This window comes from Carassius auratus, chromosome 41, assembly GCF_003368295.1.
Source record: "Carassius auratus strain Wakin chromosome 41, ASM336829v1, whole genome shotgun sequence".
Classification (NCBI taxonomy): Eukaryota; Metazoa; Chordata; class Actinopteri; order Cypriniformes; family Cyprinidae; genus Carassius; species Carassius auratus.
Genome location: NC_039283.1, coordinates 4,911,724 through 4,936,293, shown reverse-complemented (window position 1 = coordinate 4,936,293; position 24,570 = coordinate 4,911,724). Strand labels below are relative to the sequence as shown.

The 24,570-nt window shown below is 37.5% G+C and overlaps 1 protein-coding gene across 2 annotated transcripts; it reads left to right on the top strand.

Moving 5' to 3' along the window:
• Nucleotides 1-1,731: 1,731 nt before the first annotated feature.
• Nucleotides 1,732-24,513, top strand: LOC113059867 (tyrosine-protein phosphatase non-receptor type 3-like). 2 transcript variants are annotated; one of them, XM_026228508.1, is made up of 26 exons: nt 1,732-2,037; nt 8,696-8,862; nt 10,136-10,243; nt 10,367-10,409; nt 11,908-11,986; nt 12,062-12,106; nt 12,670-12,722; nt 12,938-13,055; nt 13,131-13,218; nt 14,366-14,454; nt 14,744-14,807; nt 14,984-15,114; nt 15,246-15,371; nt 15,598-15,711; nt 15,813-15,903; nt 16,568-16,645; nt 16,746-16,802; nt 16,880-17,036; nt 17,164-17,327; nt 17,430-17,520; nt 18,586-18,650; nt 18,808-18,948; nt 19,329-19,457; nt 21,088-21,233; nt 21,309-21,444; nt 23,660-24,513. In XM_026228508.1, the coding sequence occupies exons 2-26, from the start codon at nt 8,722-8,724 to the stop codon at nt 23,738-23,740; spliced, it is 2,535 nt and encodes an 844-aa protein (XP_026084293.1). In that variant the 5' UTR covers nt 1,732-2,037; nt 8,696-8,721; the 3' UTR covers nt 23,741-24,513. The 2 variants fall into 2 exon arrangements, with proteins under 2 accessions (XP_026084293.1, XP_026084294.1); XM_026228509.1 differs by lacking the exons at nt 1,732-2,037; nt 8,696-8,862 and adding an exon at nt 10,791-10,905 and having other exon boundaries at nt 10,145-10,243.
• The last annotated feature ends 57 nt before the right edge of the window (nt 24,514-24,570 follow it).

Below are 24,570 nucleotides of genomic sequence, written 5' to 3'. Positions count from 1 at the left end.
GTTTCTCATTGGGAGACACAATTAACAATCTAGAAACAAACTGTGACTAATTTGGTGGCCACCCACATGCATTTGTCAGAACTAATGAGATATAACACTAGCTGTGGCACATCCCAAATCAATTTAATGCCTGATCTCAGCAATATGAGGTGCCTCATTTAAGTGGTTATAAACACGTTGTCAAATTTTATTACACTAATACATTTGAATAAGACCCTTAATAACATCATTGATTTAAAAAAAATAAATAAATCCAATCTGCTTGTCTTGTCACAAGAACACTGGGGGCTGGTTTCATAAACTGTTTAGATCTAGTCATCAAAATTAGTTTCTTTAAGACTGATCATAACTTTTTTTAAATTAGTTATGAAAAGGTAGATTGGTCGTATTTGTATTGGAAAAGTAAGACTGAGTTCCGCTTAGCAACTAGTTGGTCAAATAATTTTATACTATGCAAAAGCTCCCGAACAAAAACCATTATTATATTTTTATGACATGGCAACGCGGAGCTAAACTTTCGAGATGAGACTTCAGACAGATAAAATATGTTACTAAATAAATACATAGATAGAGAATAAGAAGCTGACGTCTGATTTCTCCAGTGGTCATATTTACCATGTTTACTATTGTTAATGCCTAGCGTGAAAAGTCTTTTGCATCGCTTATAAATATTTCTGCCGTGTATGGTGATTATAATCTACATCGGCTCAAGTTATTTCAAACACTCCTGCTGACTGAAAGTGAGTTTTGAGCTCAACTTATTTTAAAAGTTTTTAATGCTAGTGTAAGCTGTAAGCATTCTGAAATGATCCACTCATCTAGCCCCAGCTGGCCCGCTTTGGCCCAAGGTTTTCGTCGGGCAAAAAATCCCTGGCTGTTGGCCCCGAGGAAGCACTGACAAGGCACAATCAAGCCCCGGAAGTGACAGTGGAAATGCGACTGGCCCTGGCACGCACTAGCATGCCCGCTTTTTGGCCCGACAGTGCAAACGCGGCTATTGTTGCTAAATGTTAATGTTTAATTTCTTAAAATCTCTTGGATAAAAAACAGAGAGAAAAAAACATGGCTTGAATAGTGCAAACAAAGTTACTTAACATTTTTGATTCACAAGTTCTCCTGCCCATCCAGTCCTGATGGTTAATATTAAACAAACTTGGCTTGCTGTCCTTGATAGAGGCTCGAACCCAAGGCTTGGCTTTACCTCTGAAATCAAACCCCCATTGCAGTACTGCATAGAAGTAGAATAATGGTACTAAATAGAGGAGGAGATGGAGCGGTGGAGAGTTGCCAGAAGAATTGTCACTGGGATGGCACAATGACCTATGTTTGGAACTTAATTTCTGTTGACCAAATTGTAAATAACTTATGATGAGCAAAAGCTTTATGCATTCCAATTTGGAGTCATTTGGCTATACCACTATATGATAACCCTGAGGTTTATCAGCCTGTTTTCTGAACGTAGTAGGGTTTAAACTGGTCTGGTCTCCCAGCCTGGCCAAGCTGGTGTTTAGCTGGGCGGCCAGTTGGTCTCTCACCCTTACTAGCTGAAAGGTGACCAAAAATCACTTAAAAGCAGCCTGCCTAGGCTGGGAGACCGGTTTGTATGAAGGTTCTATCTGGACTCAGGTGTGCTTCTTGACTCAGGGGAGGGAGGCAGCGCCTTATACCGGCGGGCACACGCACCTGAGATTGCGCGCACCAGTTGGAATTCCTGAGAGTTCACGCACAACACGAATCACGCCTAGAAATCCAGGCTCGTGTAAACTCGGAAGTGTCCATATGTGGGCTGACACCTACATGCACATTCAGAAATTTGGGAAACGTGTGTTGTAATCACAGGAGCAATAATAACGCAAACAGTCAGCGCAGTGACGCCGCGATTGCCCTCCTGAAGGAAGCCGGAGGAAAAATAGTAACATAACACGGAAGTTTACCGACACTTGCAACCATGGTCGCCTTAATATGGAAAGTTTTATCTCATCAAGGGAACTATAAGCACCTCTAGCATCGCAGAGGAATTAAGAGCACATCAAGCAGGTAACTTTACGACGCTTCGTCCCCTTGGAATTATAAGGTTCTATCTGCATTCTGAGTAGTTTTGAGGTATTGAGCTTCAAAGTTTTTCATTCCATTCGACTGTGTAGATAGAATCTTATTGTTTTTTTAAATAAAAATCCCATAATGTATATACAACATAAAAAATCTATCACATAATGTAAATAAATTGTCACAGAAAAACAATATGGGAATAACTAAATTTTGACAAAAAGGGGACGAAATGCCAAATGACGTATATTTGACTTTAAAACAATATATCTGTCCACTCTTGGATTGTTCTTGGAAGATATCGCGATAAAGCTCTGGAACTTGTTTTGTGTAATCCGAAATATTTATTCAAGACACAATGTTGGTGCAGAACTGTCTGTTCGCTCGTTCAGCTGGTTCGGTTCTGATATCTGACAGAGCCCGAGCCCGAGCCGAAGCAGATCAGCGTGGACGTGAGTCAGAAATGTAAGACGTCACACCCAGAAAAGCCCGTCTCATAAAGAAACTTTAAGCTGTGTCTCTTGTTTAAATGTCCAGTCTTGCTATTGTCTTTTAAATACTTTACATGGCCGTATTTATTGTCGAAAAGGCTTTTGTTTTAAGTATGGTCTAAAGTAGTCACACTTCACACCTCGTATGTCTCTCAAAAGTGAGCGCGAGCGTGTATCGCTTCTTAACTGAGCTACTGGTAAACATTAACTTTTAATGCTCGCCAAACCGTTTCCAAACGTGTGAGTCAAAGTTAAAATATATACCTTACACCTCTGACGTGTTTTATTTTGTCAGAGAGTGAGACGTTGAGGAGTTAGACAAACGTCTAAGTCTGTGTTAAGTCACTATAATTTCCCTAGTCTCAGATATATAAATTCTGAAACTGCATAAGAGTCCCAGAGAGCGTCCAGGATCAGGATCTGTAAGGTAAGGTCTGAAAATAAAAGAGTGTTTTTTTGTTACTTAATTTAGTTGTATGTCTGTATCAAATTCTCTAGTAGCTCCTCTCTTACCCTTTCACTCTCTCTCAAATTACAAAGTACTTTATTGACATGAATGTCTTGCATACAATACTGCCAAAGCATCAACATAAGGTATAGACACTCATGTTTACTTTAATGCCAAATGTACACTATGAAGGTGGCACAGAAGTGCTTCTGAAGTGGCAAGTGTTTTTACACAAACTGTTCATTCTGATCAGAGATGGCATGGATGTTTACACAGCAATTACAACTATACTTTATTACTAAGGCTGAAGTGGGTTAGAGCATGCATAGTTTTGTCTGACTATTGTGCAGCATCAGGTCTTGTATTTTGAGCAGGAACAGACCAGCCCTAACTTGATGTCAAGACGCCTAAAAGCCACAATATGTAAGATTGTTTTTTATTAAAATATCCAAAAACCACTAGAACAGTGTTATATATCTTGTTGACTTGTGTACTTGCATCATACCAAATGTTTAGAAGAAAGTTTAAATAAAGAGAAATAAGCTATTTTTACTAGTGTCCATGGTGTCATTGTGTAGCCTGCCAATGATGTCATAACCCCTTAATTACTAGTTTTGTTTTGGAGAAAACATATGGGAAAAACCAAAGATTCTTTAATATGCTGTGCGTTTTAATAGACCAGTGACGAATGCACAGTAGCATTATAACAGAACTTTCAAACCTTTTTAGTATGATAAAACAGTACATACACATGACCAGAAGGAGCGGATGCGATTGACTGTGAAAAAAAAAAGCTCTGCTGCTTTTGAGCCGTGTGTCATGCTCGTTCAGCGGCCTTGTTTCGCTTCGACAGCTTCCAGCCTCACACTGCTTCATTCTACTAGGTTAACACTGTTGGGCAAGACTCTAAAAATGTAATCAAATTACTAATTACTCGCGGGAGCAGGTCTCTAATCCACTGGCACTTGACTCCACAGTGCGTGTGCTACATCCTTTTTACTTTATAATCTCTAGATTATAAAACATTGCATTCTGTCTGCAATGTAATGCGGCAGTAACGTATAGAGACCTTGGCTCGTAACTATACTCGAATTACTATTTCCAAAATTATAATGCATTAAATTAGTCCGTTACTAAAAAATTACAGTTACAAAGGCCCAACACTGTAGGTTAATAAATCATTAGCTCACATAACATAATTTCTGCCAGAGTCCAATCAGATTGCATCGGCTGTGGGGATGCAGTGTTAATTTCGTTAACGAAGACAACGACGAAAAATATCCGTTAACGAAAATTTTTATGCGATGAAGACTAGATGTTGACGAGCTAAAAATAATATCTGATGACGAAATTATGACTAGATTTATGCTGCGTTTTCATTAACTAAATGAGACTGGACTTTAATGTTATTTGAGGACTACCGGACATTCAAAATGCATGCTGTCCCTGTCATTGGATTGCGATCTGATAAGGGCCGTTTGTATATCTAGTCAGTATAGCAGCCGCAGTGGATGGATAGGCCAATAAAACGTGAACTAGCGCTCTGAAACAATGTTTCAACAAGTTTTTCCTGGGATTCACAATTTTTGGTCGATTAACTTAAAGTTAGTGAATGGAAGTGGATAGGTGGAATCACACTGATAGAAGTGCTCTCTCTCTCTCGCGCTCCACTTCCTCAGTTCTCACATACAGTGCGATCAGTTCTCAGCGCTCAAATACATAAACAGCATTCCAAATATTTATTGTGTAGAGTATCTCACGTAAATACAGTAGGTTATAGATTAAGTGAACTTGAACAGGTGGGTGAAAACTGAACAAGTGTCAGTTTTTCATGCATGCCTTCTGTCTTAAAGGGACAACATTCCAAATTAAATACCTATCTGTCATTAAAGTTAACCAACACAAGATGTTAAATAAATGCATACATGTTAAAACCTACTTTATCTAAAAAAATAGTTTAATTTGTATCTCTAGACTATTGTATTTGTCTAATATATATTTTTATAAGTTGCTCCTTTTTCACTTCTGTTAAAGGGATTGTTCACTTTAAAATGAAAATTGTCATAATTTATTGAAGATTTTCTAATAAGCTTTTCTCATAAGCTTAATTGATTTGGTCTAAAGAGTGAATAATGAACGATTATTTTAATTTGAAAACTACATATAAAATAGCTACCAAAATAAAATTTGGTAACTACAGTTTGGCTAAAACTATTGACTAAAAGTAATGACTAAAAGTTGACAAAAATGCAATGACTTTTCGTCGACTAAAACAAGACTTAGACTATGAAAGATTCAAATGACTAAAATGGGACTAAGACTATTAAGCATTTTCAGCTCAAGACTAAGACTAAGACAAAATCAAAAATGCCTGTCAAAATTAACACTGTGGGGATGAAGAACACAGCTCCCATGATTCAACACTCAGTCACATGCTACCTGGTCTTTGTTTATTTTGATTATGCACCCTCTAGTGAGAAAAATTACATATTGTGCCTTTAAATGGGGTACATGCGTTAGAGCCCTGCACAGGCCTCAAATTTAGGCCCTAGCCCGGCCTTGAATTACCGGACCTAGCCTGTCTTTTTTCCTCCTTCTCCCAAAACAGCTTACTACTGTTTCAGCTATTAAAATAGTTTAGTTTTGTATGTAATAGAAAAGTGACTACCGTAATTCCTCAAATAAAAACCAATAGTCAAATAATCGCTGGGCCTCTTATAGTGGCTGGGGGCGTGGTCCACACGGACAAAATAAGGCCTGTCTTAAATAAAGGCCGGGGGAAAATTTGTGCAGCAGAGCCAGATAACGAACGTACACGTCCACTGCTGGGGCGTTTCTCATTCTCGAGTCAAGATGCTTCGGTTTTCGGAACACCAGTACACTGAACTGAGAACCGTTTCTGTTGGACACGTCAGATTCGAGAACCGAGGAGCTGATGATACTGCGCATGAGTGATTCAACGTGAAGCAGACTGACACGGAGCACGTCTGAACCGAACTGATTCTTTTGATGATTGATTCTGAACTGATTCTGTGCTAGTGTTATGATCTCTGTCCACTGGAACGCTATCGCTTTTAATTTAAAACGGGTTATTTAAAACAATTACTTATCAAACAGATAGGCCTGCCTCTAATAAAAGGCTGCTTCAAATAAAAGCCTGTTACCCTTCTGCAGTTCAGGTAAATAAAGGCCTCGGCTTTTATTTGAGGAATTACGGTATATTAATTTAAATTTTTTGTTTGGTAAATATAAGTTTAATTTGTTTTAACTAATGACCAAGCAGCCAGCGGCAAGCTGATTGTAACCTATCTTTGATCAATTTAGCCTTCTCAAATCATCATGACATGTCTAAAATGAAATGACATAGAAGTGCTTATGAAGTCAGATGAGTGTTTGATCAGCGGTGGCATAAATGCATTTACACAGAAATTGCAATTGCATACTGTGGTACTAGGGGGGAAGGTGGGTCAGAACAGGCCAAATTTAGCCTTTTATGCTGCATCATACCTTTACACTGAATTTTAAGCAGGCAGAGCAGCCTTAACTTGGCTGTGTAAAGGTGTGACGCCTTATTTTGCTTTTCCATACAGCTAATTATAAAGACTATCAGCTAACCCAAATAGAAAAATTTTAATACATTTTTAGAATAGTAAAAACATTATTTACTTAATGTATTTTTATTTATTTATTTTATATAAATGAGATCACATATTTGTCTCTAAAGTAACATGTATATATGAATACAAAACAGTGACAGGACAGAATAACATTACAAAAATAGTTGCAATATAGAAAATAAAATACACTTTCCACAAGACATTTATGAACATTAAGTCACTGTTGTACTGACAATAAATAGTGTGTTTGGAGATCAAAGCTGCTTTCTGCTTTCAAACATTTTTTGGCCATGACAGACTTCTCGCACTTTCTTGACTCTTTGGGTAGTAAAATAATCCACATTCCTGGACTGTGCTGGGAGGAGAAAAGAAGAGTGTGAAAAACAATTTCAAGAACATGTTTAGACATAGTGAGTGTGTCTGAGTGTGAAAGTGTGTGTATGAGGTAGATGAGTAAGAGAGGGTTAACGAAACCCAAATGCTTATAAAATGACGGTTTTGATTCTGAATATTGATAGCATCATACAGGGATGCAAACTCATCATGTGTGACAAAGACGTGCACCCCCGCCCTTAAACACATTTATTTTTATTAAACTCTACAGTTGGACAGTAAAAGTCACCTTAAATATTCACCTTTCATTCTTGAAGATAGCCAAACAAAAAAGAAGGTCTCCTGGTGGAAAACAAAGACTTGTAAAATGAAAATAATGAAATTACCTTTATGACCAGTAGATGGCAACAGAGGATCACTACAGTAGCTAATTAGCTAATTTTCACTTTGTTTTTTCATGTCTTGCTTCTGGTCGTTTTTCAAAATGAATGTGACCTATAGCAAGACCAGGAAGTCTCAAATTCCAAAGTCTCATGTCAGTAAAAAAAAATAATAATAATTACAATTAAGTCCAGACATCAATAACCTAGAAGGATTAATTATTTACTAAATACTTAACTAGTTAACTACAAGGGACCGAATCTAGGAAACAAATTAGTAAATCGTGCGCACAATTTATAAATCGAGTGAACGAAATAGTAATCGTGTGCACGTTTTAGTACATTGAGGGAACGAATGAGTAAATCGTGCACACGATTTAGCCTAATATTTTTTCCTGCATGTCATGTGCGGGGCTCCGTAGCCTTTAAATAAGGACTCATCAAAAAAAAAACTGCTTTAAGTTTTATCTTTAACTGTAGAAACTGCTAAATATATTCAGCAGCACCGACTATTTGCGGCTGTAGTTTTAGTACTCTTAATTTACTCAGCATCACTTAATGCACAGCTCTATTTTGACATCGGCTTGTCAGATTTCGGCTTCCGTCCGTTACTACAGTTATTATCCTCAATTGTGGAATAATTCAGTGGATTCACTCACGTAATGTTTTACACTCCGGTTGCATATACATAAATGGTTGGTCCTCTTAGACAAACAAAACTTTTCTTCAAATTGTGAATGGATTATGTTGAAAAAAACAAGCAAATGTTTCCCTTACAGTGCAACTGACCAAGCTTACTCACTCAAAAACTCCTGATAATCAATAATTAAATACACAAAGAATCTCTTATTTGCATCATGTATGATTTCTTTTTCTTTTGTTATAAAAGATCTTCAAGCGTGTAGAACTGTGTAAACTTGTAAAATCTAAGAATAGTTAAGAGCAGATCTGACTAGCCTCAGAGTAAACACTAGTTGTATATAGTTGTATCAAAAATCACAAAATATGTGATATGTTTTCTTAAGATATGCTTTTTTTTTTTTTTTACATCATTAATTTTTCCAAGCATGTCATGACATTTCATGTCCATTCATAATTTGGGGTGGAATGTTCTTTGCATAGGAAGTATAATTATAGTTATTACGGATTTGCTAAGGTCTCGTCATTGGATACAATTCACAACATGTTTTCAAAATCAAAGTCTGTTGCACACAGTAAGAGAATATACTGTATAAATTAGTTTCATAAATTTGGAAAGGCATGTACAGAAGTTCTGCAAATAATTTATATTATTATTCGTAATCATCATCTTCGTCATCGTCACCTTCGCGTTAGGAACAATTGCTTGGGTTTAACCTGTGTGACTCCTTGTCTTGGCAGGTGTGCATATGTGACAGGGTTCAGAGATGACATCCCCCTGGTGCGTGCTTGGAAACAAGATCACTGCTCTTGGACGTGCCGATCTGAAACATTCTCACATGCCACGCTGTGGCCTACTCTGTGTAGTGCTCTTCCCTGATGGCACAACTCAAAATTTTACTGTCAGTGTGAGTATAAGAGTGTATGCAGATGTGTTTAGATCGTAGGATGAGTGAGTGATTTGATGAGTGATGAGTGATGACTTTTAAAGCCGTAGAGAGAGAGAAGTAATGTGCATGAGCTTGCCTTTATTGGCAGTTTGAGGGTGGAGATGGATATTTCACTGTTGCTTCTCTTCTCATATTACATATTGCATTGCTGCAACCTTGGCTTCATAGTCTGAAGGACACCCGCCCACCCTCACGAGCACACAGGCACATTTGTCAGGGAGAAACAGTCATGAAGTCAACAGAAATTAGAGTCTTATGCTAGATGACAGAAATTAGGGCAGTTGGCCAGAGGGCTCTGCTTGACAGATATAGTGAGTTAGTATTAAAGCTGCAGTCCGTGACCTTTTCGATCTAGTGCTTAGTAAACAGATCTGTGTGTGTCTTGCAGAAGAACACTGTAGCCAGAGCTACTACTCTGTTTATGTCTATGGCGAATCACACAGGTACTGGGCTACTCCGCAGCGGTACCTATCCGAACCAGTCTAAATAGTCTGAATATAAACATTTATTATAGGTTTACCGTAGTGATTCAGCACAAGCTAAAAACATGGTTTGGAATATGGATTCATGGTGTACTCACTTATTATATACATTTTGAACACAAAAAAGTTATTGACTGCAACTTTAAAAAAACTAATTAAAAAAAGGGTATTTAAATATTGATGAATATTAATTAGCTTATGATTAAGAGAGAGGTTATCTCTGCTAATTTAATGTAATTTAATTTTATTCTAAATATTTGATTTAATTAGGTAAAATTAATTATTAATATAGCCAAAAAAATAAAATATGTTCCTTTATAAATCTCATTTGCTATCAGTGAATTATATTTTTAATGATTTTTTAAAGAAATTAATACTTTTATTCAGCATAAAATGCATTAAATTGACCACAAGTGACCTTTTATATTATTACAGAAAATCTATTTAAAATAACATATGTTCTTTTTAATTGAATAAAATGTATCACAATTTTAATAAAAATATTAAGCAGCACAAACATTTTCAACATATTGTGTTTCCAGAAATATTTCCTGATCAAATGAGCATATTAGAATGACTTCTGAAGGATAATTAAAAAATAGAACACAGTTATAATAATATGTTAAAACTGATATGTTTTTTGTTATGTTATTGCATTCTAAACCCTGTAGAATATTGTCACTTTATAAATCTAGGTTTTGTAAACTGGTACATTTCCTAAAGGGACAGCATGTGTTAATGCTTTGCAGAAACAGGATGCTGGTCATGTGCTGTTCGACTTGGCTTGCGAACACCTCAACATAGTGGAGAAACAGTACTTCAGCCTACAGATCAGTGAGGACACATCCAGCTCTCCGGTAAATTAATGTGTGGATGTTTCCAAAAAGCAACTGTTTATCACTATGACCCAGAAATGAAGAAATGTAATGCCCTCTCTTAAGAAACATGATTTCAGTGTTATAACTGATCTGTCATTTCAGAGGTGGCTGGACCCCAACAAACCCTTTAAAAAACAACTGAAGGGTGAGCGAGAAACTACACACACACAGGCCCACCTGGAGTCAATATACTTGTTTTACATTTGTGGAAAATGAGATTGACTGGTTAATTGTGCATGCTCTTATCCCTTATTTTTAAATTTTGATTCCCTAAATAAAAATAAAAATAATTTATTATTCTGTTAAGAGACTAAAATATTAGTTGCTATTGGTAAAATATTAGTTGTTATTGTTCTGTTAAGAAATTCATTCCCTATTATTGTATCAAGAGATTCAAATATTATTCGCTATTGAGGGGATTAAAATATTAGTGGGGGACCAGGGGGCAGTCATGGCCTAATGGTTAGAGAGTCTGACTTGTAACCTGAAGGTTGTGGGTTCGATTCTCAAGTCTCAATTCCGGCAGGAATTGTCATGTGGGGAGTGAATGACCACCCTCCATACCCTGACTGAGGTGACCCTTGAGCAAGACACTGAACCCCCAGGGCCCCGCACCAATATGGCTGCCCACTGCTCCAGACGTCTGTTCACTACTGTGTTTGTGTGTGTGTAAACTGCTGTGTGTGTGTGTGGACTTGGATGGGTTAAATGCAGAGCACAAATTCCAAATATGGGTCACAATACTTGGCCACACATCACTTCACTTTCACTTATTAAGAGATTAAAATAATAGTCATTAAAATATTGCTTCTGTCCATATAAAGGATTTCCTGAAAAGTCATTTGTTTTATTACTCCTATGAGTCCTGTTTGTGGCCTTCCTGTAAGGGCGAATATAACAAAACACGAGAGTTTAGCGCTGTTCTTTTTATTCTACAATATCATGGTTATCATCAAATCTGGTATATCACAACATCCCTAATTAAAATTATGAGTGAATTATTAGCTATTATATTATTAATTATTATCTTTTTTATATATATATCACGATTATCAACAATACTGGTATTACACGACACCCCTTAGTAACAAGTTAACGATAATTCATTTTTTTATATCACGATTATCGTGAATATTGGTATATTGCGACACCTCTAAATGTATTTTTTTTTTCTTAAATGCAATTCCTAAAACGTCCATCCATTTTTTTTTATACTGTACATTATAATGCTGGGATAAATTCACTTGTAGCATTATGATTATACATTTTATAATTTTTATTAATTTATTTTCATAACATTTTATTATTGGTCAGTTATGTGATGAATGGAAGTAGCTGATTTTATTAATCAAATTACTAGAGTCATCAGAATTTATGTGCATGCAGTAAGATTGGAACTCATGCCTCAGTGCCCACCTGCTTTTTTTACTTTTAATTATGTTTTAATAAATTGGCTTAGATTTTTGGGGAATTGCCAAAGCCACAGTTTCCAACTTTTATTTTTTTTTAGAAATAGTATGATACTGAGCTTACATTTAACTACGATCAGTGAATATCTGTTACTTGCACGTATTTATGTGTTTAGAGGTCCTTTTCCTCTGACTGTGTCCTCTGCTCTCTCTGCTCTGCTGTTATTCCTTCAGGTTCTGCTCCGTTCTTTTTTATATTTAGAGTGCGGTTCTTCATCTCTGACCCAAACTCCCTCCAGCATGAGCAGACCAGGTACATCTCCCTGTTTGTGTGCAAATGATATGTGTATAGAGTGTGAGGTTTTGACCCTTATTTTTTTTTTTGCAGGCATTTTTATTTCTTGCAAATTAAGAAGGACATTTGTGAGGGGAGGTAAATAAAGTTGTTTTTGCACCTACACTACCATTCAAAATTTTGGGACTGGTAAGATTGAAAAAATGTTTGGAAGAAGTTTCTTATGCTCACCAAGGCTGCAATTATTTGATAATATTACAGTAAAATCAGTAATATTGTGAAATATTATTGCAATTTAACTGCTTTAAATATATATATTATATTGTTTAAATTATAAAAAAGACCAAATATACATAGGATGAATTATACATAAAATTTTTACATACATCGTATGACCAAAATGCCATAAAAATACCAGCAAACCACATCATTTTAACTTTATACATTATGGATACTGGTTATGCAGTTTTATAGCTCAGGGAGTTATAACTCATGGATTGTAAGGTTATGTGTTTTCTAATAAAGATAATGTTGTGAATAAAAAAAAATTATGATATACAGCTATGGACATTTGTACCCTGATAATTAAATACTAAATATTTGCTGACTAAATATTTAATATTGACAAATGCTAATAATACATGTCACAACATGTATGGATATGTTGTATCCCAAAACACCATGGAATGTTTTTATTGCAGACTAAAGTGTCCTTTAAGCTCAGCTGTGGTACTGGCTTCTTACTCTGTTCAGTGTAAGTTGTGGAAATTACTCCTTCTCACATTGCGCTTGCCATAGAAACATTATTGATCTTACAGAGGATGTGTCTGTGTGCTTGGAGAAGGCATGAGTCTTCTCTAGGAAATAGCTGGGGTTAATGGCACTGTCCAAACTGGAGATGACTGAACAAAGCACATACAATCACTGATTCTCAAATGTAGCATTCTAATACTCCTGTTTGATTGACAGCTGAGCTTGGAGACTATGTCCGTGAAACTCCTGCCGGACACCGCAATCAGATCCATTTTCTCCCTGACCAAGACCAGGAGTTCCTTCTGAAAGTGGAGTCGCTGCATCCACAGCACAAGTATGTCAAACACATTCATACTTTCAAACACACGCACACACATTTATTAATTGGAAATGTCTGAATGTGTTTCAGAGGTTTGTCTCCGAGTGAAGCTGAACTGTGCTATTTGAATACAGCGAGAACATTAGACCTGTATGGAGTAGAGTTACATCATGCTCAGGTACTATTTAAGTAGAAAATCCTGTGATTTTCCAACTTCCAAAGTGTTAAAAAATAACTGGTAATGTTGTTTTTAAGGGGTCATATGATGCTTTTTTAAATATCTTTTTAAATATAATTTTTGTGTATGTATTTGGAGTATTTGTTGACACGCTTTAATGTAAAAAAAAACACATTATTTTTCAAATACTGTATATTATTGTAGGTCCTCTATGCCCCGCCTCTCTCAAATGGGTCATTCTCTACAAAGACCCTCCTTCCGACAAGCGCAGTCTGTTCTGATTGGCCAACTGACCCAGTGCATTGTGATTGGCCGATCGCCGCAGGCACTCGTTGGAAATTTAACACCCCTTTCCATAATCATGAGTTTCATCTTTCAAAACAAATGTAAAGACAGTTAATAATGTCCTTAGTTTTACCATCAGTTCAAGCCTGAAAGAGAAACAGTCGCGTGACAGATGCGTGACAGTGATGAAGCTCATATGTGTTTACAGTACACAAGCCACGGACGGTTAAGACAGCTGACTCCACTGTGTGACCCTGTCTCTCTGTCTATCTCACACACACACACATGCGTCACACAAAACTCCACATTTGAACGGTCAATAGCTAATACTTAAACTAAAAAGAAAACATACTTACAGTAGCAGATTCAAAAGCGGCAGATTGTCGTAGCAAAGTCAGAATGACCTCCTAGGTTCACAAAACTGTGGTCCATAAAATGTGTTGCTGTTCTGTTGTAATCTTAAAGATTCTTAAATGCATCTACTTTCGGAAGAACTAATAATGTGCTTTTGCTTTCGCCTAGATACACACAGCATCTCCCTGACATTGCTGCGTCAACCCTGCGCTGCCTTTCTTTGCGTCAACATTTGGGAAGAATTACGCAAATATTTCCACATAGTGACATAGATGTGGGGGAGTGTTTAAACGAGCCATTTTTGGGGGCGTGGCAGAGTCTTAACTTTGATAAAGAATATCTCTTTGGGTTTGAGACTTTAGTCTTTGCAACTTTACAGGTGTTTTCATGTACCAAGAGATTGTAACACTCCAAGAGCAAGGAAAAATTGAAATTGCATCATATGACCCCTTTAAATTGGATTATGATAATTCATTATTTAATTACATTTCTAAATCCCTGTTTATAGGATGTTAACAACCCTGCCCTCTGGGTGGGCATTACATCAGGGGGCGTGGCCTTGTTTTGCCATTTAATTTGCTCCAGTTTTTTCCCTTGGTAAGTTTTGGCCAATCAAATCCTTTCTTAAATGTTTTTGCTCAATTTCTTTGCAGTAATATATAAGCTTGATGTTTACAGCTGTTGAATGATGTTTGACAGTGCTACGGCTCTGTTTGTCAGAGCTGTGATTATCATTACAATGGATGAGATACAAACACTGTAGAAAAGTATAATTACTGTTATTAGTGTAATTAACAGCCAGGGAAATGGTATCCCTTATTTTGATTCTGGTTTACTTTGTTTTCGATGAGGAGGTTGCTTTTGGAATGGCTGCTTTTTTTTTCAGGATTAACATCATCAAAATTTCATTCAAAAGAAAACGGTTCTTTGTCCACCTACGTCGGAAACATGTAAGACATGCATGATTTATTCATGCTCATCCTTTCAAATAAAAGCTAAATAATTGCTATATTAAAGCCAGATGCATAATGTCTCAAAGATGTCGAATACTGCAAGATCAACATCTCCTTTATTGTGAGACCTTTATGTTGTATTTTTTTTTTCCTCATTTAATTGTGTGGTATAGGGTGAGCTGGGTCACCACGAGGTTTCTATCTCCATGCCAAGTTCACGTGCCTGTAAGAACCTATGGAAATCCTGTGTGGACCACCATACGTTCTACAATACAAAACCCTCTCACTCTGCCTCAAAATTTAGGTACGCAGGCAGAGTCACGACGGAGTCGTTCTAAGAAATTACAGTGTTCTTTATTGCTGGAGTTAATTAGAGTTCATTGCTGCCTCCACCAAATGAGCGTGCGAGTTTAATTGCAAATATTTTTCTTATAGCTCTATCCCACTGTACCGAAAGCTGATTGGTGAGAAAATGTTAAACCCTACAGTGAGGTCCGACTCGGTGGACCACTTCGAGACAAAGAGTCTACCTTCACGGTCACCACCCAACACACCCAACTGGTAACAGTACTCGAATACATTCCAATGTATTTCATCTTTACAGTAATGGATAAGAGATATAAAATGTATTTTAACAAACAATGAAATGTATTTCATTGAAAAGTTTGTGGTCAAGATAAAAAAAAAATACTTAAAAATTGAATATGTTTATTCAGAAAGGATGCATTTTATAGAACAAAAGAAGTTGTACGTTTTAGAGCTTTGGTTGATATATCTTCCATTTTAGGCGGAGTCCTCGTTTACGTCATGACTTCCGTAAGCCACGCCCATCATCTGTTGACAACCTGACCAATGAAATGAGCTATGTGACTGAGAGTGAAGACGTGTTCTATACTTACAGGCAAAATTACTCTACATATACAAATGCACACAGTTTTACAGGCATGCATATGTATTGAATAGTACACCCATAGTAACTTATTAAAACTGATTCCACTGAAGGAAAACTCAGGAGGAGGGGCGGACGAGGGGTAGTTGGTCTCATAGTGATGATATCATCACCGAAGATGAGGATTTGCACATCTGGGATAAGGTGAGTGTTCCTGTACATGATAGCCGATGATTCAAGATCAAGGGAAATGTGGTTCATAGCAAGGTCTAAATTCAAAGCTTCTTTGCGTGTCAAATTTTGCATTTACAAATGATCATTGCGCCAAAAATGAGTGGTTGGAATGAAGAAGTTCCCTGTGGCACATATTAAGCGCAGTGTGTTGATGGTTGTGATTGATGGATGGGGCAGTTAAAAGCTATATTAGATCTGGAGATAATGTGGAAATGCTGCAAAGTATTTTTTTTTGTTTTTTTTTTGTAGATGTTTCTCAAGAACACGGAAGAACAAATGTAGCTTTTACTTAGTTACAGACATAGTGATGGTAGAAAATGAAGTCAAATCATACTGGAGAACACAGACTTGTAGAGTTCATGCAATTCTGCTGCTGTTATTGAAGAAACAAGGACATGTTATCATTTTGACTAGTGCTATCAGTGTGCAAAACAGCTGAGAATGAGGCCGTCTACTGACAAAAAAATATATATATTCTGCGGTAACATTTAAAGCACTCAGTTGTTTTTAATATTTGCTCTTGTGAAAAATGTCTACATATATGCTAATGTTTTGTAGCTAAAGTTAAGAATCCTCCATCATCTTTCTGTCCTACCTGCCTCAAAGGGTCTATTTTGTGGTTATATAAACGCAGAGTGCAACAGCTGAAGGAGATCTGCTCCTTGTGAGGATCAACCCCGACCAAGATGGGAAGTTTGGCTTCAACGTTAAAGTGAGTTAATATAATCTATTTATCATCAATGTTAAAATTGCATTCAAATAGAGTTTTGTGTGGGAAACCATGTATCAGAATATTGTCGGGCAATATTTAGGGAGGCGTGGATCAGAAGATGCCCCTGGCCATCTCTCACGTTAACCCTGCATCTCCAGTAAGCCATAAAAATCCTTGCTGCTTTTGAATATATACATGGGTTTTTGGTTTTTGCAAATATTGACTATGTTGCAGGCCGGTCACTGTGTGCCTCCACTGATGGAAGGCGATCAGGTGCTGTTGATAAATGGGCGGGACATTTCAGAACATACCCATCAGCAGGTGGTCATGTTCATCAAAGCAACCCGAGAGTCACACAGCAAGGAACTTGCATTGCTTGTCCGCCGCAAAGGTGACAAATGTTCTTTAATGTGCATGTGTAACAATGAGATTTGAGGGATTTTTTTATTTTTTTATTATGATGTGTTTAGTGCATTTAGTTTGTACATCAGAAACCGCAAAACAGCCTTTGTTTTCAGGTGTCTCTTTGCGAGCCGAACCCACACTACAATTAGGTGAGGGTCTCCCCCTTCCAGGTGAAATATCCCCACTGTCCACTCAGCCATCTGAAGAGACGCTAGAGGAGTCCATGACCCGTCTGGAGAGGGGGTTGGTCACCGGAACATTGCTTCTGCAGTTTGAGGTTGGGGCATGTGAATATTTTCCTACATGTTTCAGTTGGCATGTGTGTGCAGAGCTGATAATTGTCATCTATGCATGTGAATGTGTGTTTTGCTACTCACAGAAGTTGTACAAGAAGAAAGAAGGCATGTCAATGTCTTGTGCGAAACAGTCCGAGAATATGGACAAGAATCGGTACAAAGATGTATTACCATGTAAGTTTTATTGCTTTTCCTGATAAACATTTATCACATGCTAAATTGAATAAATGTGGCCTGTAATGTTCACAGTATAGCACACTTAGCTTAACATGTCTTTGCATGTAAAAACAAGAGATGCAGAACTCAGTAATGGTTAAGAAAAAAAAAACACAGCACATTACAGGAGGGTCTCAAGATGCACTTTTGAGATGTTATGCAATAACAAAAATATTTCTCTCTAGGCTCTTTTTTTTAAGAAACCGGTTGTGATGATCGCTTGAAGAAATGTTCTGTAATTCAGGGTATCTGGATTCAGCGACTATAAATGCCTCCTCTGCCATGTTGCTGTCAAATAAAACAGTTGCCATGCCAACTTGCTACTGTATATAAAAATGTGCAATGCATGCCCCACCTCCATGGTCTTCTGATTGGTCCACATTTTTGGAACTGACATGAATGATCAGTGCTGCGTGTAAAACTTGAAATTCTTTTAACATGGCACTCATCGATTTGTTAAATCTGTCAAAACCAGCCCCTTGTTATATTAAAGACATATATTAAAACAAATTTCATTAAGTGACATCCTCATGCTGGAAAAAATAGTACCTGTCCTTTTGCAGCACTAGAGACGGAAAGGTCATGGGTTCAATTGCCAGGGAATTCTGATAAATTGTGAATGTAATGTATATAATTTTAGATGATGCATAAATGTAAGCTAGGTGAACCTATGCTTTGCCTCATTGCTGTTACACTGTTGTGTATTTTTGTGTACTTGAACAACGTTTTGTTGGGTTTGAAAATTCAAAAGAACATTTGAAAGTTCAATAGAACATACAAACAAGGGGGTTGTATTTTACAACGAGAGAGTGGTTGCTGGATGACCATGATGAGATTAAACTGAACTACTGCACTGGAGTAGATTACGGGGTAAGGTCAAACGTATCATTTTATTAATTTGTGTGTAAGCTTTCGATTGGGGACTGAGGCGTAATGCTCTTTAAAACTAGTCTGAGGAAGTGTTTTCACATAATCCGCAAATCCCTCTTCCTCATTCTTTACTCGTTCATACTTTTCTTTCAGATGACATCACCAGAGTGGTGCTGCAGGAAGAGGGGGATGATTATATTAATGCCAGCCATGTGAAGGTATGGATCACTAACTGTATGTCTCATTACTAGTATTCAGTATTGCATTTTTCATTGTTTCATTCTAACTGTGAATGGTAAAGTTTTAATAAATGGCTCTGGGTGATATATTGATGACTCAGCAATGTGTGTGTGTGTGTGTGTGTGTGTGTTTCAGAATGAGCCAGCAGGTTGTGTTTTGCGGTACATAGCAGCTCAGGGACCACTGCCGCACACCTGTACACAATTCTGGAGGAGCGTGTGGGAGCAGAACATCAGTGTCATTGGCATGCTCACCACACTGACCGAGAGAGGACGGGTACTTCAACACATACACCTGAGTTAAAAACTACACACACAGTTACAAAATGTGCTGCAATATTAACATGAACATTACACACACATACTCAAGACGAAACAAGCACACACACAAACAAAACCCTTAATGAGACGATACCCATCAAACACCCATCACACACCTCCAGTCCCCCAAGGACAGCTTATTGTGAGTACCGTATTCTTCGGCATGGCTTGGCTGTTGCTTGGCAACCAAGCGCTCTGCATTCTTATCCAAAGGGATGATTTAATAAACTCTGTGTGTGAGGGAGAGAAAAAGGGAGCACAATTGTGTGTGTGTGTGTGTGTGTGTGTTATTATTATTTTTTTCTGTGCTCAATAATCTCTCTTCCATTTCCACAGACCAAGTGCCACCAATATTGGCCGCATCCCCCTGAAGTGAGGGATTATGGGATTCTTCAGGTGTGCTGTCACTCAGAGGAGTGCAACCTGGCATATGTTACCCGGGAACTAACACTCACAAATACTCAGGTAACAACGGACATCATTTTAAAAAGGACACCACTTTTGCAAGGTGCAGTGTAAACACTTTTAAACTTTCTCAGGGAAACAAAGTAAAACTATTGATGACTTATCCTGCACTAGACAGATTTTAATAGAATCAGTTTTTGATGTGATGCACCACTGGCCGAGTATCTGATGCATTTGGTACACAAAATGATCAGGATCAACTTAATACACTCTTTAAAATATGTCCCAAGAGTTTTACACACTGGTCTGCCATCAGTCTGAAGATCTGGCTACACGAGACTACATTCTCAATATCACCTAATACCAATAGACTGAATTTGTCTCAACAACTACTACTACTACAACCAGCATGTTTTACTATTCTTATACTATTGCTGAATTGAGTACTGTGTACTAAACTTTAACAGGAAATACATCAAAAGAGAGAAAAGCGCACTTGTCGAGTTATTTCATGGGGGCTTTTCAACTTCAAAGGTTTTATGGAAGTATTCACAGCCGTATGCATGGTCAGGATGCTCAAGAGCCATTCTGGTCCCTCTGTTTTTGGTTCTAGTATTACTTTTGGCAAAATTCTGTTTCTTATATAGATGTTTGTAATTACTCATGTTTGTCTGTCTCATTATGCTGGAGTTTAATGTTTCATTTAAAACTGAATCAGAATTTTGACGTTAGGCATAATAATGTAAAAGATTGTTGTGTGAGAGAGTATCACTGTGTTTATGTGCAATGCTAAACATGGCAAACAGGTCCGGTAGCGCTGTGGTCGAGAGGACGGGACCATGTGCATACATGTACATGCACATGCAGTACATGCTCACACACTCACAAACAATCTATCATTGCTGGAGAAAGGAGACCCATCTGTTGTCTCTGTTGGTGGGAGTTAATCTCAGCATGGACAGCAGACGGAGATTACATCACATGTTTGTCATGTGTGTGTCTCAGATGAAAAAAATAAAGAAAAGCTTGAGAGGAAAGGGATGATTGGGGTTTACAGGAAAAATGCCAGTGTGTGAGTTTTCCTACCACACAGCGTGTAAGCCAGTTATTCCATTCTGCCCGATTTATCACAATTCTTTTCTTCCATTCCGGCCTTCAGACAATGACTCACCTAAGGATCACTTCTTCCTCTTGCAACCACTTATAAGATCACGGTAGAGCTGAGAGGGAATTTAAAATGTCAGTGTATTTAGGTAATACAGTGTGAAAGATGTTTTAAAGAATGACAGGACCCTGGGGCCTCATTTGTAAAACCCATGTATGGTCTGTGTTCCTAAATTCCATGAACTTCGTGTTACGTCAAATGTGAGGAACAGTTAAGGAATTATAAAAAAAAAAAACTTATGTGAAAATGTTTTCCAACTTTTAAAAAATGTATTCAAACTGAAAAGCATGAATACAAATTTTCGTGCTCATATGCCAGTAGTTTGATTGACTTTATAAAAAACTAAAGATAAATAGTCAATAAAAAACATAGTGCTTTCATTCTAAGAAAATTCCATATAAATATCTTTCTGCGTGATGCAAAACAAAGGCATGCTTAGACATGTTTGCTTTTATACATAGTCTTTCATGCATTCTCTCGCACTCAGCCTCACCCTTTCTATATGTCTTTCTCTCTTTTTAACAGTCGGGAAAGCATCGCGCGATCACTCATTTGCAGTATGTTGCCTGGCCAGATCACGGGGTACCAGAAGATTCCTCCGACTTCCTGGATTTTGTCCAGTCAGTGAGAAGCATGAGAGAGGAGTCTGTGCCTCTCATGGTCCACTGCAGGTGACAGGACTTCCAGCACACAGACACACAGATGTTATCAAGTGCTCATTTTACCATGAGAATGTCTTTCTGCAGTGCTGGGATCGGGCGGACAGGTGTGTTGATCACCATGGAGACAGCCATGACACTGATGGAGAAGGAAAAGCCAGTATATCCCCTGGAGATCATTACCACGATGAGAGAACAAAGGGCCATGCTGGTTCAGACATCGGTACACACACACAGACACATACACACAAGTTAAAGGTGACATTCCATGTCACATTACCAAGAAGTTAAAACATTCTATCCATGGACAAACTGAACGTACAATTAGTTGAGCCAGTGTTATTCTGTTTAACCCAGTGGCAATTGGCAATTCTGTTTGATGCCACGCAGAAAATACTTCACCTTCAATTATGTATTCAGTTAGAACATATCTTCAGATCAAATACAACACAGCAGTGACCCTTTACACTTAGATCAAAGGAGTCACACACTCATTAAAAGAGTTGGCAAGATGGGCTTTAAAGGTCCCATTTTACGCGCTTTTTTGAAGCTTTGATTGTGTTTACAATGTGCAATATAACATGTGTTCATGTTTCGCGTGTAAAAAAACACAGTATTTTTCACACAGTTCACCTATCTGTATACTGCTGTTTTCACTGTCACAAAAACGGGCTGATGACTTCCTTGTTCTATGAAGTCTCTCCTTCAGAAATACGTAACGAGTTCTGATTGGGCCAGCGGTACCTGTGTTGTGATTCGACAGCAGCTGAGAGCAGGCTGTCCTCCTGGTAACGCGATTGGGCTAGAACGCACGTGCTGGAGATGTATTTATAATCACAGGAGCGTTTTTACTAACGAGATGCGCATGAAAACCGCATTTGTTTTTTTTGCACAGCCTTAACATCTAGTTAACAAAGCTAAACAGCGTTGCCCTTTGTGTAATAAGTTACAGAAACTGTTAAACGTACCAACTTAAATAATAAAATACACTTACCAGTTGTGGTCCATAAACAAAGCCTTCTCCAGACAAAGAGGGAACTGCTCCATCTTTCAAGAATAATCTTTGTGCAAATCCAGCATTAAACTGATTGAGATTGAGAAAGTTGTCCTCAGCAAGCTGTCCTCAGCAAAATGAGCTGCACATAGTTTTACATGTGCATTATAATTTTCGGGAACCGAGTTAAACATAAATTGTAACCATTAGTCTCAAAGTACAGCGTTCCTGGGAAACCCAAACAAAGTTGATTGGACTCAGAGATGAAAAAAACAGCGTTTCAACAGCATGGCGACAAAAACAAACAGCTCTTCCTTCTTCTCCGTCGGAGTGCAACAAGGCCACGCCCCCCTGTTTGTGAATTCATGTGGGCGGTGGTTAGTCAAAAAAAATGTTTTAGTGACGTTATTACTGCAGGAACTAGAGGGCTGTAGTCCAAACGGGTCATTTTTTGTAGGCGAATTCTGTTAAATCAAATATCTCGCTTGGCATTGAACTTTGAGCTTTAGAATTTTACAGATATTATTTATACTCTAACAACAACATTACACACTAACTAAAGTTTAAAACATGGGATCACGAAGAAGGGGACCTTTAACAGAACTTCACTGTCTATGCAGTAGAAACTAAAAAACAAAATGTGAAAGGAGAAAAGAGGCTATGGCATTTCCTTTTGCTAAAAACTTCAACACCCATATGCACTTTTAATTTCGACACTGCCTCACTGTCAGTCTGACTGTCCACGGCCGGGGATACAAAAATGAGGAACTTTAATATGTAGTTATAACTAAAGCCTGGAGCTGTCAAAAGTCCTGGTCCTATAAAAATGAAATTGAGTGTGTTACACATCTATCCATTCCAATATAAGAAGTTCTTGGTGCATCACCACATTTGTCAGTTGAAAAATACATTTCTATAGCCATAAATAAACGATATGGGAGACTCTAAATGCTTAATTCCCTACTATATAGTATGCAAAAACAGTATGTGAAATTAAAACAGCAGGTAAAAAGTTCCTGGATGGCCTACTATTTCCGATGAGATTCTGAAATGCACATCCAGTGGATACTTTACTATCCCATGAGGCCACGGGAGAGTGCAGCAAATGCCACCCGAAACTGTAGGTCAAATGGCAGTGACTACAAGTCGAATGTAGTATGTCTGGATTACATACATACTATATTAAAAAAAAAGTTTTAACATTCGCGAAGTACTTATTCAGACTAGAGTATACAATTTCAGATTCAGCCAATTACATAAAAAGAGGGCGGCCATCGAACTATGGGAAAGGGTCAGAGATCATCAGGTGATTTGGAGGTAACATCGCACCATGAATAACTAAAATGGCTTTTGAAGATTTGTCCACTGGATCAAAAGGTTGAATATCTTCGATTGATTTTACTGGATGTGCTGTCATTACAGTCTGTGCATGCTTGTTTTTCAGTGCCAGTTCACCTTTGTGTGTGAGGCCATTCTGAGGGTGTACAGAGAGAGGGTGAAAAAGAACTCAACACCTAACAGTTGATAAGAAGAGAGGGACAGGAGATTTGTATATTCCCCGTGTTTGAAAACACACAAGTGAATGAAGAAAACTCAGCTGCTGTGATCTGACTGTCAATAAAGATGGATGAAAAAGGGGCAGGGAGAAGAGGGCATGTCTGGATAAAAATGGATAGACAACCTCTTCTCTTGCTGTGGCTGTCTGACAGTTGTGAGGATCAAGGAAGAACATAGAGCACTTTGACACGTGGAAGCTTATAGGGCCCTACAGCACACGTACTTCCTCTATCTCTGTCCCACACACACACACACTCACACAGATTCTACATTCTGGCGAATCTCACACTCAACTTTTAGGTCAAATTTCATCCTAAAATTAAGAGGAAAAACATATTACTTATATTGTGCATAAAATAAAAATGTGAGCTAAAATGTACATTTTTACTTAAATGTAAAATGTAAAAATCTACTTTTTTTTCTTAGAGTATTTATGTGTTTTTTGTTTTGTTTTGTTTTTAATTAATACATTATTTTTCAGAGCAGTTAAGCACATTTTACTCCCTAATTGTCATTACTACATTAATCTGATAATGTATTTTCTATTGAATGACATGACAGTAATGTGTTTTGCAGTTATTTAACTAAAATCAATGCATTTTAATTAAAAGCTGAACAACAGATGCTACCATGATGAATTAATAATTAATAAATGCTTATACCATTTTGGTTCTTAATATCACAGTAATAAAAACTAGACTTTGTAGCTTTTAATGAGTGAGCTTGAAATATCTTGAATATTGTGCCAAAGTCATATATATATATATATATATATATATATATATATATATATATATA

Bases quoted from the DNA above. Each gene is read 5' to 3' on its own strand.
- LOC113059867 (XM_026228508.1), top strand. From the start codon at position 8,722: ATGACATCCCCCTGGTGCGTGCTTGGAAACAAGATCACTGCTCTTGGA. The intron at 18,651-18,807 runs GTATGGATCACT...TGTGTGTTTCAG, and splicing joins TTAATGCCAGCCATGTGAAG to AATGAGCCAGCAGGTTGTGT. The intron at 21,234-21,308 runs GTGACAGGACTT...GTCTTTCTGCAG, and splicing joins CCTCTCATGGTCCACTGCAG to TGCTGGGATCGGGCGGACAG.